Source organism: Hyposmocoma kahamanoa, unplaced genomic scaffold (genome assembly GCF_003589595.1).
Source record: "Hyposmocoma kahamanoa isolate Upper Pololo Valley unplaced genomic scaffold, ASM358959v1 102, whole genome shotgun sequence".
Lineage (NCBI taxonomy): Eukaryota > Metazoa > Arthropoda > Insecta > Lepidoptera > Cosmopterigidae > Hyposmocoma > Hyposmocoma kahamanoa.
In genome coordinates, this window is record NW_020653337.1 from 9,117,154 (window position 1) to 9,133,079 (window position 15,926).

The 15,926-nt window shown below is 34.5% G+C and overlaps 2 protein-coding genes across 2 annotated transcripts; one reads left to right on the forward strand and one right to left on the reverse strand.

The window, feature by feature from the left end:
- Window positions 1–1,365: 1,365 nt before the first annotated feature.
- LOC113231500 lies at window positions 1,366–5,874 on the reverse strand. Its single transcript, XM_026465828.1, has 5 exons — window positions 5,481–5,874; window positions 4,955–5,070; window positions 4,356–4,868; window positions 1,697–1,955; window positions 1,366–1,421 (listed from the first exon to the last, which is right to left on the reverse strand). The coding sequence occupies exons 1-4, from the start codon at window positions 5,800–5,802 to the stop codon at window positions 1,716–1,718; spliced, it is 1,191 nt and encodes a 396-aa protein (XP_026321613.1). The 5' UTR covers window positions 5,803–5,874; the 3' UTR covers window positions 1,366–1,421; window positions 1,697–1,715.
- Window positions 5,875–9,168: 3,294 nt separating this feature from the next.
- On the forward strand, window positions 9,169–15,878 carry LOC113231491 (suppressor APC domain-containing protein 2). The gene is made up of 3 exons (XM_026465819.1): window positions 9,169–10,149; window positions 13,894–14,109; window positions 15,020–15,878. The coding sequence occupies exons 1-3, from the start codon at window positions 9,178–9,180 to the stop codon at window positions 15,131–15,133; spliced, it is 1,302 nt and encodes a 433-aa protein (XP_026321604.1). The 5' UTR covers window positions 9,169–9,177; the 3' UTR covers window positions 15,134–15,878.
- The last annotated feature ends 48 nt before the right edge of the window (window positions 15,879–15,926 follow it).

Here is a 15,926-nt window from a genome sequence, read left to right on the forward strand (position 1 = left end):
ACGCGTATTCACATTGTTCGTTTTTACTGATTTCTGCTAAAGAAAAATTTATAAACTTCCTTGCTCAAATATATTATTAAAGTAATATAGTATCTCAAAGTGGTATAATTTAACTAATTAAAATGCTAATTACAAACATTATTGCGTTTACTACATTTTACACCACATTTTTATCTTCGTCCTGAAAAATTACATAGAAATCACACACGACGTATTTCACTCTAAGACGAAGATAAGCGACTGCATCGCTGCTAAAAGTTACCGTGTGTAACCGTTCTTAAATGTCAATGTTGACGTGCTCTTAACTATGTGCCTGTTCCAGATAACTTTTGTATTTTACGTCGTTAAAATGGACAGATGTAAAAAATGTCTAAAGATTCGATGAACATATTCAGAAAATATGCAGGTAGTCATTTCAACAGTAAGTAATTCTTAGGACAAAAATTTCAACAACATTTGAGCTTTGGCTTGTTAATTTAAAATAAATAAAAAATAATAACATTCGCAGATTTGCAGATCTCTAATATACACTTTCTTCTCTTAAATGTGACTAGGCATGTACCATTGTGATATGGATGCTTCCTTTTATTTAATTTGACGTTTTATTTTAAATATCTAGTTATTGCCAATTTCAATTATATAAAAAACTGCCTGCAAAGCTTAAAAATATGGTAAACTTACCACATCTGATTTAAAAATAAAATATGAATACAAAATAAATACACTTAAAGAATTACCATGTTAATAAATTGTTTACTTAATTTAACTTGCATGAATAAGAGTACAAATATGTACCTACTTGAAATACTTCTGTACAACAGTAAAACTTTATGGCCACTCTAAATAAATAATTTTGAAAATGGTTCTAATTCATGAATAAATATTATTAAAAAAATAAACCGTGTATATTTATTTTTGATATGTAGTCAAATTAAAAGCATAGTTTTACTTCAGCCTAAACATAAAATCTTATAACGTAATTCGTTAGTAAACATTAGAATTGATATAATTATTATATACCTATGTATATAATTATAAAAGTACACTTAAAAGAGTACTTAATAAAACCAAAAAAATCATCTCTTATCTGTGTAAATAAGTATCTATGCTTTGTAAAAATACATAGGAAAACGTAAACCTAAAACTAAACCGGTATTATATTGATATGTTACATTGGACGGATTTCGTGAATACTGCTGTTCAATTATTCAGTAAAGCTGCACATTTTGATTGGGTAACGTGAAGAACTTGGCGATACCTGCTGGTGGTTTAGTTTTGAGATGCTCTTCGATAAACTGGCACGGGCAGACGTACTTGGCGCCGTGGCGACCGGGCACCGTGCTGCTCACATTCAATCTGTTTTTAACAGCGTAGGCACCCCATCGGCCCGCGTAACGTAATAACAGAAGCGCACCTCTTTCCTGTCGACACAATCATGAGCACAATTTGAACACATGCCTATTTAACATTGAACAATTAATCTACACACCAATTCTAGGAACCTTTAAGTACGCAGGTTTATGAAACAATGTAAAACAAAACACTATCTCACAAGGAGGATCGCTGTTCTTCAATTGCCATTACAAATTATTATTAAACCCTCTATTTATTTAATGCGGTATAAAATGAAAAGGATCGACAATACAACGGACGTAAAGGTTCCCGAAACGTCACAAGAAGTTATAAGAAGACTTGCCAAACGTGAAGCGGTTTGGTCAATCGAGACCGCGCCGCCTGAGCCAGTCGTTGCAGAACGGGCAACAGGCGCGGGAGTCTTTCGGCTCTTTATTGCGCAAGACCTCCTCAACGTACTGGCACGGGCAGAGCGCTTGCGCTAAATGTCGCGGCGCCGCGGGGTTACCGCCGTCCTCGTCAAGAGTCCAGTCGAGCCGGCGCCGCAAGAAGTCTTTGCCCCACCGCTGCAGGTACCGGAGGTACACTTGCTCTGCCATACCCTGCACATTCATATGCCTTGCTTATCCAAACAAACTACGTATTAAATTGACTACTTAGATAAACTGCCGTATTAATTATCTATCTACTGAAAGTATTTGACCATACAGAATGAAAAAATTTATGCTGAAGCATTGCATTGAAATAAGAAAATTGTACATATTTACGCCCGTTAACATAAATCAGAAAGTTTAACTAAAATATGCATAACAAAGTGCAAAAATATTATTCTGCTGAATCATGCAATACAGAAACGTGACATTCAGGACATAAATCATAGATAGCTGAAAAGATTATATCTTCTAAAAATCTTATAAGACGTCAGGTAAGCCATAAAGTTCAAGCTCTTAAAGTTTTTGGTGAAAGTCTTTAGTTGTATTTAAGTAGTTAAGCGTGTAAATTTTAGAGTACTTCCACAGATGATTCGGAAGACCATCAACTGGACTTATCAATTTCATTCATATGAACGTGAAAAATGCATTAACACCAATTTCTAGTATAACTAAAAATTGCTATTATTGAAAGGAAACTGGGAATGCCAACGTATTATCTGCATGGTGTGTCCGTATATTAGAAAGAATGTTGGTATGGGTAAGTGTTAGAGTTCTCTTATAATGATCGCGACTTGTGCTCAATACAACTCAAGTAACAATTTTACATTACAAGATACAATCTCAGTACAGAGTACTAAATAAACCAACCTCAAAAGTCATTCATCCCCTGGTTTGCCACCCTTAGAGGTGGAATATTGTCTTCAAATTAAAATGAGACCACTACTGATGTACCCTCTTTCCAACAAAAAAGAATCGTCAAAATCGGTTCACAAATCGCGTAACATACATAAAAAAAAACGTACAGTCGAATTGAGAACCTCCTCCTTTATTGAAGTCGGTTAACAAAAGGTGTGGGGTAACAAGTTATTAAATATAATTGAAATAAATTGTCTTCTATCTTGTAATTTCTTCTAAAAACACTAATACGGCGTTCATGGCGAATTAGTTTTTCACACAATAAATAGAACAGAGCTTAAATATTTGTAAGCTATGACAGCATATACGACAATTACGAACCTACTAATGCTCTGTACCTTAGGAGACTCTTTCACCATTTGGTTGTACAAGTTCCTTACTTGAGATTATTTTGAACTACTGTGATTATGGAGTAACTAAAAAGTTGTTTCACTTGTTTCATATTGACGCAAACTGTTTTTCTTTTTTCTAAACTAATATGTGAATGTATGGTTACAAGTTTAAAACAATAGATTCAATTTCACTGGATATGGCATTTTCACAGTATCATAAGTATGAAATGTAGTTATATGTGAATTGTGTGTGTGAATTGAATAACTTGATTCAAAACAAGTCGGTAACTAAGTTATACATTAATATTACCAAGACACTGTGTTATCAAGACCAATTGTTAGAGGCTAAACAATAAAAAAACTGTTATTTAGAAATTACTGCTTTCAGAAAAATTATGGAATGTTAGGTTAGTTAAAAAAGCTGTTTGCTAAGCACAATATCCATTAGTTAGAATGTTTTTAAATAATATTCTTTTATCAATCAGTTAATTATTTGTTATGTTTCCAATATGAAAATAATAAGACAAAACATCAATTGTCAAGACAAACCCTTTCAAATAATATGTATGCAGTACACATTCAACTCATACATATTTACACAGATACATTATTAGGACAAGGTCAGCACAAGAATGTTAAGGATATGGCAAGTACAAATAATGCTCAGCAAAAATTAATCATGCTCATAATTTCATGTCCTGAAAAGTGTGTACCACCAATATCCTAGTAATTTGGCTAAGTTATGCCCCCAGTCACTGGCTCTGTGTCTTTCTATGTTACAAGTTTTTAAATTAATATGTGTAACTCATTTATCTGACTGCATTCTGTTCCTACTAATTGTATGGAAGGCAGCATATCAAGCTAAACATTGACAGATCTTACAATTATTAATAAAAAGATGTAACACAAAGAAAAATTCATTCAACCTAGTAGGACTTGAACCAGTATCCACACTGTACCATAGCATTGCTCTGCCGACTGAGCTACAGAACTTAGCAGGTTGACGAAATTCTTCTGTGTCTTCTTTTTGGCTTTCAACACTGTATTAATAATTAAACTAGTGGAGTTATTTCATAAAAATATATGATATCACGGTGGAAAAAATGGTGAAATAAAAAAATCAATTGACAGATCTTGTTCCTTTGCCCTGGAAGTGATATTTGAAGAAAAGTGAATAGCTTGATGTGCTGTTGACTGTATTACAACATAGTACTAAACAATCATTCATATGATGTGTATGTAAATGTTTTGTTCAGATAAATTAAGTCTCATTTTTAATGGCAACTGATTTGTAAGACATGATTTTTACAGAATAAAATACCTGTCTCCTGGATAATCTAGTTTGTTGATTCCCTTGGATAACAATATCATTGGCAGAGACATCCAGCCTCTGCTCCCAGCCCTGCATTATTGTCTTGCCTTCTTCACTCTCAATGAACTGCTGTATATGAGCTACGCAAGGTGCAGAGTCAAAGTAAATGAAACATAGGTTCACTTTGTGACATGATATCTTTCCTCTGTCATCCAGCGCAAGTATCAGTTTATGTTTATTGAGCAATTTGTTGACACTGGCAAGGCATTGTTCCAGACCTTTTGAGAGTCTCAATTTTATCCACATGCAAAGAAATATAGCTGCTGCATTTAGGATAAGCCATAAGACTCCTAAGGAAAACAATGTGAGGCCAGTTAACCCCGAAAATAACAATGCTAAGAGAACAAGGAAAGCCAGAGTAATCCAGCAGACGAGGACACGTTTATAGCAAATGTTGTACAGAGTAAATCTAGCATCATTAACCAGGAGTTCCATTGCATGCACATATTCTTCAACTGTCAGCTGAAAACAAATATAATAACAATTAAACCATCTACATGATCTAATAGGAAATAATAAATACAAACATGTAATATTAAAATACATACGGTAAGTCCTTGTGCCATTAATTCCTCAGGCACGAGTTCTGGTCGGAAGTGAGCAGCGGTGATCCATGGCCATTTTGAATTTATGGGAAGCAGCGTCACGATTATGTCACCATTAGCTGGACAAACGTAACAGCTTAATCAGTTCCGATCTTAATAGAAAAATAAAAAGTACTTACAACACTCAGGGTCGTATTCCAGAACTCTACTCAATGCTCAAGTCCGGATCTGAGTATGATTTCAAGCACTGGAAATACGACCCTAATGGCAAGGACTTGAGTATGATTTCTAGTGCTTTGAATCATACTCAAGTCCTGACTTGAGCATTGAGTAGAGTTCTAGAATACGACCCTAAATCCGTCAAATTTGAAAAAAACTTCGAAGTTCCGTTTTTGGACGAAATCCCTTTTTACTCTTCAAGCGCATTATCAGACAAAGCTTAAAATATAATTTGATGTCTGATGATGATGATTTGATAATGTCAAGATGAAAGATAAGTCTTATTATAAGTAAGTTAACAAATACATACCAAATCCATGACGCACATTCACGAATTCGACGTTTTTAGAAAGAGTAACAGGAGGGACTGTTTCTATGTGTCTGTCGCCTCGTTCTAAATTAACATGTACAGTTTCAGTTCTCAGCACTGCAGGACGTTCAGGAGTAGGAGTATCTGATGTGCTTGGTGTGGCTGCCGTCGAAATACCCGCCGCTGTAGATTCTGACAAGGGATCACTTGTTGGCGTAGACTCATCGTCGAATTTCACCCAATTTTTAGGCGTCTTATCATTAACACCTCCATTTATTTCACTTGTTTTTGTTACTTTATTTTCCACGTCAGTATTACTCATTTTACACGAACTTGCTTGTTATTTTATTACTATTAATCATAAAAATCACAATAAATACGAACACCCGTGCTTCCTCGAGTCACCTACTTGTCATATTTTTTTTTTAATGATCACTGGCTAATAGGGAATTTCAGCATGGAAAAATAATAGATTTAAAAAAAACGCGGGATATATTCGAAAGAGGCGGACGTATTTTTCTCATAAACTATTTTTTCCCATCCTTAAGGGTCGTATTCCAGAACTGTACTCAATGCTCAAGTCAGGATTTGAGCAGACTTGAGTATGATTTAAAGCACTGGAAATACGACACTAATGGTATGGTTTCTAGTGCTTGAAATCATACTCAAGATCCTGACTTGAGCATTGAGTAGAGTTCTGGAAGACGACCCTAAGATTTTTCTTGGTTTTAGTGGTTTTTAATAATTTGCGGGATCTAGAGAGGTCTGATGGTGTAAATATTTCTAGTACAAGTTTACATTTTTCACTTTGGGTGAGTTACTAGTAGCAGTAGAAGCTCCTTGTGAAAAGAGTTCGTCCAGGGGGCCTACTATGAGCTTATAAGCCAACTAGCCAAGTTCCTTGCAATTCACTTGGCGTGGTAAAACCACGGATTGGCATATTAAACTGGACCGCGCAAGTTAATAAAACGAGCCGAGTGAGAGGCTTCAAAGTAGTAATGCGTCCCTTTCTAATAGTTGTGTTCATTCTATTTCAGCCAGCTATATAGTTCTTAAATTTTTTAAATGTTGCCGCTTATGTATAACCAAAACTACTAGTATTATTTCATAATACAAATTAGCATACTTCATATGCTACTTCATAATCGAAGGTTTCATTGTAGATATATATTTTTTGTATTATTACAGTAAAAGCATATTATCTGTAAACTAATTTTACTTAACCAAAAAAAAAGTTAATAGACTAGACCATGGAATTAATAAGTACTTCGTACAAAGTACTTATTAATTCCATGGACTAGACTAAGATGATTTTATTTAGCGTTGGCAAAATGTTAGACAAGGACAGACGACTACTTCGTTCTATCTCACGTGACTCGGTTTTTTTACTTTTACTTAAAATAAATCTTAATATAACCCAATAAGGTGTAAATTTGTAATATTGGTATATCGAAGTGCGCGATCCAGTTTTTTGAAATATAAATCCGTGGGTAAAACCACTGAGCATATAACCACAATTGCTTAAATTCGTATCATGACCTATCAAAGTTGATCGAGAACGGCATGACAGGATGATAAGTTTTACTTTTTAAACGTTAATTATTGTCTCTGGCTGGCTAGCTGACATCTAACAAGAGCAAGATAAAAGTACATACTAAATCATATGAAAGAAATAGACAGATGTAATATCATGGGAGCGTTCAAGCACTATTAACCGATTGTGTTGGAAATAAGAATAATTAAATTTTTAATTAAGTTTATTATTGATTATACTTACTAAGTTGTTTTGTAGTATCGGCAACTTTTCAATCATACTTTACAATTTGACGTACGACAAAATTACAATCATGCCTAGTCATTATCATTGAAATTAATAAGGTGAGTTTGTAATTTGATAACATAATTGGAACGTATCTTGTATTCGTATATTTTCATTGATTTTATAGTCTTTGGCACTATTTAAAAGTTATTTTACGATTTTCGGTTAATAAAATAATTAAAATGACAAAAATCCCATTTAAAAATTGCAATTACATTCATGTCAATAATACTTTAAAGATTGGTAACTCGAACTAAAATTTTCAAAAAACGCTCAATAGTTAATAGGATTTATTTAACCTATAAAGATAACAAATAATTTTATTATGAAACTGAAAATGTAATAAAACTTAAACGAAATTTCTTAAAAATGTAACAAAGTCTAAAAAAAGTTAGTCACGGAGTAACTTTTTTTGAATTGCTTATTTTTACAGATGAGGCTGCCACTTGCATGGCAAATAGCACGTCATAAGATTTTGCTATGAAACGGTAAACGGATATCGAATGGGAAATGTAAACTGCATGGACAGTGAATTGTTTTTGTGAGGGCATAGTACGAATTTGACAGGCAATCCAACTTACTTACTTACTTACTTAGCTTAAATAGGAAGAGCTTATAGTAGGCCCCCAGGACAGTATTGCTACCTTACCTATTTCTGTCGCCAAGCAGTAATGTGAGCATTACTGTGTGCCGGTTTTGAACGGTAAAGGTCCTGGTGAAATTACAGACACATGGGATTTGTCAACTGCGCCTGTCTCAGGGTGACAGGTGCAGTGGCAGTGCCCCTGAGATACAATATATAGGTACTACCTGAGATATATATCAAGAGGTCTATGTTCTAAATTATAATATAGTGGACTGTTTTTCATATCCTTAGTAGACTTATTACTTATAAAAAAAATATATTAAGAATATTTTTCTTATAAAGTTATTGAAATAAACCTAAATTAAAACGATTACTCTTATTACACTATCCCAAGAAAGTAAAAAAATCGCGAAAATTGCATGATGTTACTACATCGACAAACTTTGATAACGATTTGTGTATTTTTGACCTCGGACTATCCTTATTTATTATTTTTTCTTCAGTTTCATACTGTATTGATGCCTGTACTATTCCCCACTTTTAATTTTTTTAAATGTTTCTTATTCCAATAAGAAGTAATTTTAAACATTTTACATAGAAAATAATCTACATACTTAAATTGGGACAAGGTTACATAAAAATACGTGTAACACGTAACACATACACCCACACTATGTTGCGGTATGCTTATACTGTGATGTTTTAATATAAATGCGAGAATTCATGTCACTCGTTCTCCTTACGAATGACATAGACGTATGCACAAGAGAAACAGGGGCACAGGGCATTGCAGGTAACTTTACCTTAGCCGCTTCTACATTTTATGCAGCCAAATGCCCTACCAAGCAGTGCCGCGCCGCGTGCCGCCGCGCCTCCGCCCCGCAGACTACCTGACCAAAAAGCTGCATGACCGGTTCTCCCGCTCACACTCATGGGCTATATCTCGCAAATTCACTCCCACTAGCCGGTTTCGCCTACCGACCAACACGTACCGTTTAACAAACGGTCGTATTTTTGTCCTCATGTGGTCAAACGATGGACGTTAAGTGCTAACTGGCCGCATTTGACCAGTAACGTTTTGTTTATAGTTTTCAATGATGTGAAAATCAGTGCAAAGTGACTTTTTCAGTGTATTTGTATCTTTATTTTCATTTTATAACCATCACACAGGTAGATATGTGGAAACATATATACCTATATATTATTATAAAAGCTCTAGACAGAAATTAGGCACCTGTTCATTATAAATGTAATATTTCCTTCAAGATAACACATGAAAAAAAAAATTATTAATGAATATGGAATCTCTACCAAAACAGTTCGTATCAGCAATGCGAACATTATTCGATATAATGGATGATAAACGGACAGGGTATGTAAACCTAACCGATATCGAAAACCGTTGGCGCGATGATCGCACTAAGGGATTACCGCGAGGCGTCATAGAAAGCCTTCAAAAGGTCGCCTCCCATGAAGGATTTTTAACATTTGAAAAGTTTTGTACAGGCCTAAAAATATGCCTTCTACGAAATCAAGTGCAAAATGCGTCGAACAAACCAGAAAGAATTATTAATGACGATGTTGAAACTACAAAGTTGCACCCACCACTTAACAATAAAGTCCATCGTCCGCCATCTGCTCCTTTATTAGATGTAAACGATAATCAAAATATTGAGAGAAATTGGAATGTCCTGAAAAATCCAGAAGGTTCTTCTCAACAGAGAACTATTAGTATGCCTCAATTAATTGGAAGGAAAGAGAGTCCGTTACAAGAGCTAAGACATCATAATGCTCTTACAAATATATCAAAACACGAGCCGCCACACCGAGTGTATCATGGACCGCCAAAGCCACCAAGGCTTGAAAAGAGTGTAGCAGACAGGAAAGAATCTTCTCGAACCGCTTACAAATCGGAGGAGGAAATAGGTTTTGATAATGAGGTATTAATAGCGGATACTAAAATGGATTTTGAAGAAATTTCGAGGACTGTGGAAGAACAAAGTAGAGGTCTTGGTGATGGCCGCCCATCTAATGAAACTCAGTCTACCCTAAGGAGAACATCACGACGAAGGGAACCTCGCAGACACACTTTACATAATGGTGTAGATTATAACCTTTTAAAGAGAATGAAACAAATTGAACAAGAAAAAGATGTGTTGCTACAAGGGTTGACTGCAGTGGAGGAGGCTCGGGAATGGTACTTAAAGCAGTTAGCTGAAGTTCAAGAAAAAATGCGGTACGCGGGAAGGATGGGCGCCTATGTGGTAAGTAAATTAAGTGGATTGATTATACGAAAAATAAATACACAGGGCAAAAAGCGTAGGTAATTTACAAATAAAAACTAACGGTAAAATGTTATCCATGAATCAAATTACAATGATAAGTAGGTAGCTCTGTGCTATTAAATACTATACAGGTGATGACACAGCCGTAGGCATCAAATATTCATGCTACGCTTACAATTCTGTTTTTTTCCGTTTATTATTCTTATTGAATACTACCTGTATAGATACCTAGGTCCCTACGAACGTTCTTTATTTGAAAATATTATTCAATTGTTACTGACGTTAGTTGGTAAATGAGTAGGTTTGTAATTTATTTACCGATTGTAACAAGGCTTTTTATGTTAATTATAACTGCATTCTATCGCGACTCGTGTGTGGTAGGTATTTGAACTTTCAAGGTCGCTTGTTACGAAAAGCTTGAACCCTCAGCTTGCATTTTGAGTACCTCACTTAGTTGCACGAAAACGAAAGACATACAATAATATAATAATAATAATAATATATAGGTAAGGACAGAAAATACCTCAGTGAAACTCGTTCCTAGTGGAAGGAGAAAATATTTTATCCCGCTCCGCTCATCTGTTTCCCTCTCTTTTTTTTATAATACTAAATGACGGGACGAACAAGTCGGTGCACCTGGTGGTAAGCGACATACCTGTCCATAATACTTAGTTGCAGTGCCACTCGAGTTTAAATCACAAAGATTTGAGGGATACTGCCATGCGTCCGTCTACGTGACATAATGTCCCATGTACCCGTAATTTCACCGCCACCCTTACTTACACAATAAGCTCACATTATTGCTTGGCGGCAGAAATAGGTAAGGTGGCAGTACCTAGGTACTTCCCTGGACGAACTCTTTCACATAAGAGCTCTACTGCTACTAAATTTACCCTTTTGCAGTGGAAGCGAACTACTAATAGTGTGTTGTACCTACGTCGATGACGATGATACATGCTTACTGTATTACGTCGATAATGTTGAATCAATAAGAAGAGCCCAAAATTAATTAAAATGCACTTTACGCATAGGTTCAATACAAGATATTTACACCATAAATATGGCTAGAAAAATTTTGAGATTTTCACTGCCAAAACTTAGAATGCCAAAAACAAAAATATCTCAAACTTTTTATCTTTGACTAGTGACTTTGATTCTTCTTCTAAATGAGCTAGGCTTTTGTCTGTGGAGTAATCGCGAACCATCTCTGTTCAACGTCCTTGTAAATTTCCTAATACAGCGCGATATATCCTTATCTGATTTTCTCTTAGAAATTGTTCTTTTTTAGAAATATCATAGAAGGGGAGATCGGAAGAAAGAAAGGCAGAGGACGACGGAGACAAAGTTATTTAGATCAGATAAGTCGTACACTCGATAAGTAAACTCGGAAAAATATTTAGGTCTTATCGTGGACAGTCATTTAACGTGGAAATGGGAAACAAATTCTTCAATCTGAAAAAAATATATATTGGTCCCATCCCTCCAGTCATATCTCAAGGTATTCCGTTAAGTGTTCGTTATATGATTGATTATCTAAGTGAACGGACGAAATCACACCTAGACTAGGTGCTTTGTCGAAGTATGGGATTCTGCTTCCAAAATATAAATATATTTATAAACAGTACCTACAAAACAAAATTATAAAACTACTTTACCACTACTATTACCTTACCCCAACGACACCCATTTACCAGAACTCAAAATTAATGACAATTTCCTAAATAGTAGTATTAAGGCTTGGATAAAATGGAAAAAAATACAACAATATCTCAGTTTATCAAATCTTTTCATTATTAATTAGAGAACGTCTTAAAATAGAATCACACTTCCGGTATAAAGCTTACATAAATTTAGTTGAATATAGTATTAGGAAGAATGCTATGTATTTCTGGTCGTATGTGTCAAGTCGGGGGCGCAAAGAAAGTATACCGAACATGATTACCTACAAAAATAAAACAGTAAGTGACCCTATTTCTATATGTAACATGTTTTCAGAGTTTTTCTTGTCCGCATTTGATCCCTCAGAATTGTCAGTTAATTTTAGGATTGATGAGTTAGATTCAAAATGTAACCATAATTATAATCATGATAATAACATATGTGATATAATGGTGATATAGTAATATCTGAACATGACATTATAAAACACCTAAATAATTTAGACACAACTAAAGGCCCTGGCACAGACAACTTGGCTGCTATCTTTTTAAGAAACACAGCTAAAACCATTTACAAGCCATCACATATTTTGTTTAACAAATGCCTTAGTTAAAGTACTCCCAAATGCTTGGAAAGCAGCTAAAAATTACCGCCCTATTTCCATTTTACCTCCTGTATCTAAGATATTTGAAAGACTAGTACATCGTGCTATATATCCCTCACTTCACAGTACTATTATTCCACAACACGGGTTTGTGCAACGGAGGTCCATTGTAACTAACTTTCTTATGTAGGTACACAACATGGATTCAAATAAGTAAACTGACAGTATTTATAGATTTTTCAGAAAGCATTGGACAGGGTTGACCATAAGAGGCTACTTGAAAAAATCACTTTCAATTACCGTTTTGCGCTGGTTAAAATTATGTATATCCAATTGTACACAAAAGATTGTGATTAAAGGCTATGAGTCGGAGACTGTCAGAATTAGCTCAGCTGTACCTCAGGGATCTATTCTTGTACCATTACTTTTTATTCATATCAGTAACTGCTTTAAATTTTGTAATTGCTTGCTCTACGCCGATGATCTAAAAATTTATCACACAATTGAATGTACTCAGGATCTTGAATGCTTTCAGGGAGACCTCGATCGCTTTACCACTTTCTTTACTGAAAATAAACTAAGTCTGAGTCTTAATAAATGTCAAAAAGTAACATTCACTAAGAAAATATCGTATTTGAGGCATTCATATGAGCTTTGTGGAGTAAAACTGCATGAAGTTAATGCTATTAGACCTGGGAGTAATACTTGATTCGAAGTTGCATTGGGATACACATGGTGAGAGTATCATCAATAAAGCATTCAAATCATTTGGCTTTATTATGCGCTCCAGGATGGAATTTAAAATGCTCTCATCTTTCTTAATTTTATATAAGTCCCTTGTTAGATCACAATTAGAATACGCTGTGCCAATTGGAATCCTTATTGAGAGGGTGCAGAAAAAAATTCTACGTTGTGTACACTATAGATGTAAGGGTAATACAATTATATATGACCAACTTCTTGAAAAATATAATTTGTTAGATCCTATCGCCGGCGAAATTTGAAAACCTGTGCTAACGTTTGATGCACCCAATAATATATTTAAAACACAAAAGTCTTGTATTTATTTAAGTGTTATGATATGAATAACACAAGTAAATATTACCTATCTGAATATATGCTGGCATTTCACCAGTGACATCGTATAACTACTAATTATGGGAAGTAATTCTTGGGTCAGTTTCTTACTTCCGGGCTTAGAGCATCTAAGCTTCTGAGCAATAAATTACGAACTAATTTATTTGGGCAAATTTCTATTTTTAATACAGTTAAAAACTGTGGCAGAAAAAGTATAGATTCTTTTTTATTGGAATTGCGCATTGAGATTTTGCCATTCTTGTTATCCTATAGTTAGGCCACTGCTCAATGTATGTACATACTATGCTAAAAGCAAACGGTTGCTACAATACTGCAAATAAAAAACATATCGTATTCTTACCTACCTATTAAAATTATTCTAGGAACCATGGAGTGAAGCTCATCAAGAGCGCCTAGAGTTACTCAGAGCCAGAGTATTGGAGCTAAACCGGCAACTGGGATACTTGGCTGCCGGCTGGCGGCATGGACAACTATCTTTGCACATGAACTTGGCGCTGCCGGCCGCGCCTCTACCTGGTGCCCCTGGGGCCCCCAAAAATGCTTCCATTCTACGGTCGCAGAATCGTATGCTGACCGAGGTTGGTACGATTTTTCATGTTCAAAGTAAATTACAATAAATCTTGCCCTGAATTTTCTAATTATTTGTATACAATTAAACGGTTATCAATTGATAATGGTTGTACAAGTATTATTAAAAACTAGGTGATGGTCCAATACCTATTGTTCGCGTGTAATGAGGTAAGTAACTGACGTTAGTCTGTAAACAGCACAGAACAATAAAGAAAAATCGTATAATTCTGTAAACTACGAAACACCCATATTCAATTAAGGAAAAAAAAACCTATACACACCAAGTACTATGTTAATAGTAGTGTTAAAATATGATTTACCGTAAAATTTGTATCATCCTTTATTATACAATTCCTTTCAGAGGTAGATTTGAAGATCTCATACACGTTTTTTTACGAAGAATATTTATTTTAAATTTCAAGATGATAATATATTATGACCTGAGGAACCCGTTTTCCCGTACCAAATACTCTATACCTTGTTACTTCATAATTATAACTCTGCTCTAATCCAGCACTAGAGCTAGAACCTTGTATCGCGGGTGCCATGGACACACACATAGACAACCACAAATTACATCCAAACTCACGAGAGAAATAAGTGTAGGCCATACAAATATTTCTCTCGGACCGGGAAACGAACCCGGGACCTCTGCATGTTAGTCCAGCATGGTAATCATTCGGCCACGGAGGCAGTTCGATTAGAAAGCGGATCATAAGAAGAAATCTTCTGTAATCGCAAAAAGACTCCTCAAAATCCATACGGCCATTTTGGACAAATGTCCAGACTGACAGAAAAAAATTCTAAAAATATATGCTGTATAAATGTTGGTATTTCTTCAAATTATAAGTATAGTTTTAATTATATGTATAGATGCGAAACAATTCGATTTCTGATATTCCTAAATGTTTGTTACAGGAAGTGAACTGCAAAAATGAGAAGATATCCATCTTGGAGAGGGAAAAATCAGCGCTCATAAGAGAACTTCTGCTTCAGAGAAACAGATCTAAAATGATAGACAACTTTTCATAAAATTATTCACACATAAAAGTACATGATCATATTTGTATGTATTTAGTAGACCACACCCTTGGTATAATAAGCCACATGTGAAAATACCTCTAAAATGCTTTTATCACAAGAAAGTCATACAAATAATACAAACTACATGAAAAAAATTATGCATAAGTATATGAATAACTCTCCTATTTAAGCATAAAAAAGTTATCAAGTAATTTTGTTTATATTTAAATTCAAGTTTTAAATCTCAGTACTGCTTAGTACTACGGATCCGGCGACGTCGCCATGGTGTCCCGGAGAGACAGGGCTCTTAATGTCAAGTTTGACATGCTCTTGACCATGTACAAAGAAAGTTTTGATTAGTTTGCATGCTATACACTATACAGTAAAGTTGTGACCTGTAATAAATTTTTAACACTGCAAAATATTTCATGGTGCCAAGTTACTTTTAAATACTTTTGCTATATTATTACTTTCTAGTTACATTTATGAAATGTAGAGCAAATATTAATAATAATAACCATAAATTTGCATAATACAATAGGAAACAACTGATACTACTGTGAAAGTTTATGCGAGGCGCTGAAATTATTTCTTCTGAACCAGATCTTGTTCAGATTTTACATATAAATAACAAAATGAAAACATAATGTTGTTCTCATTTCAAAATTATGTAACATTCTTTATCTAGTTTCTAACATTATAATACAAACATAATATTCTTATACATACTACATTAATTTTATATAAATAACTTGATGTTTAATCAGTTAGAATAGTGCCATAAATAAAATACATTGTATTT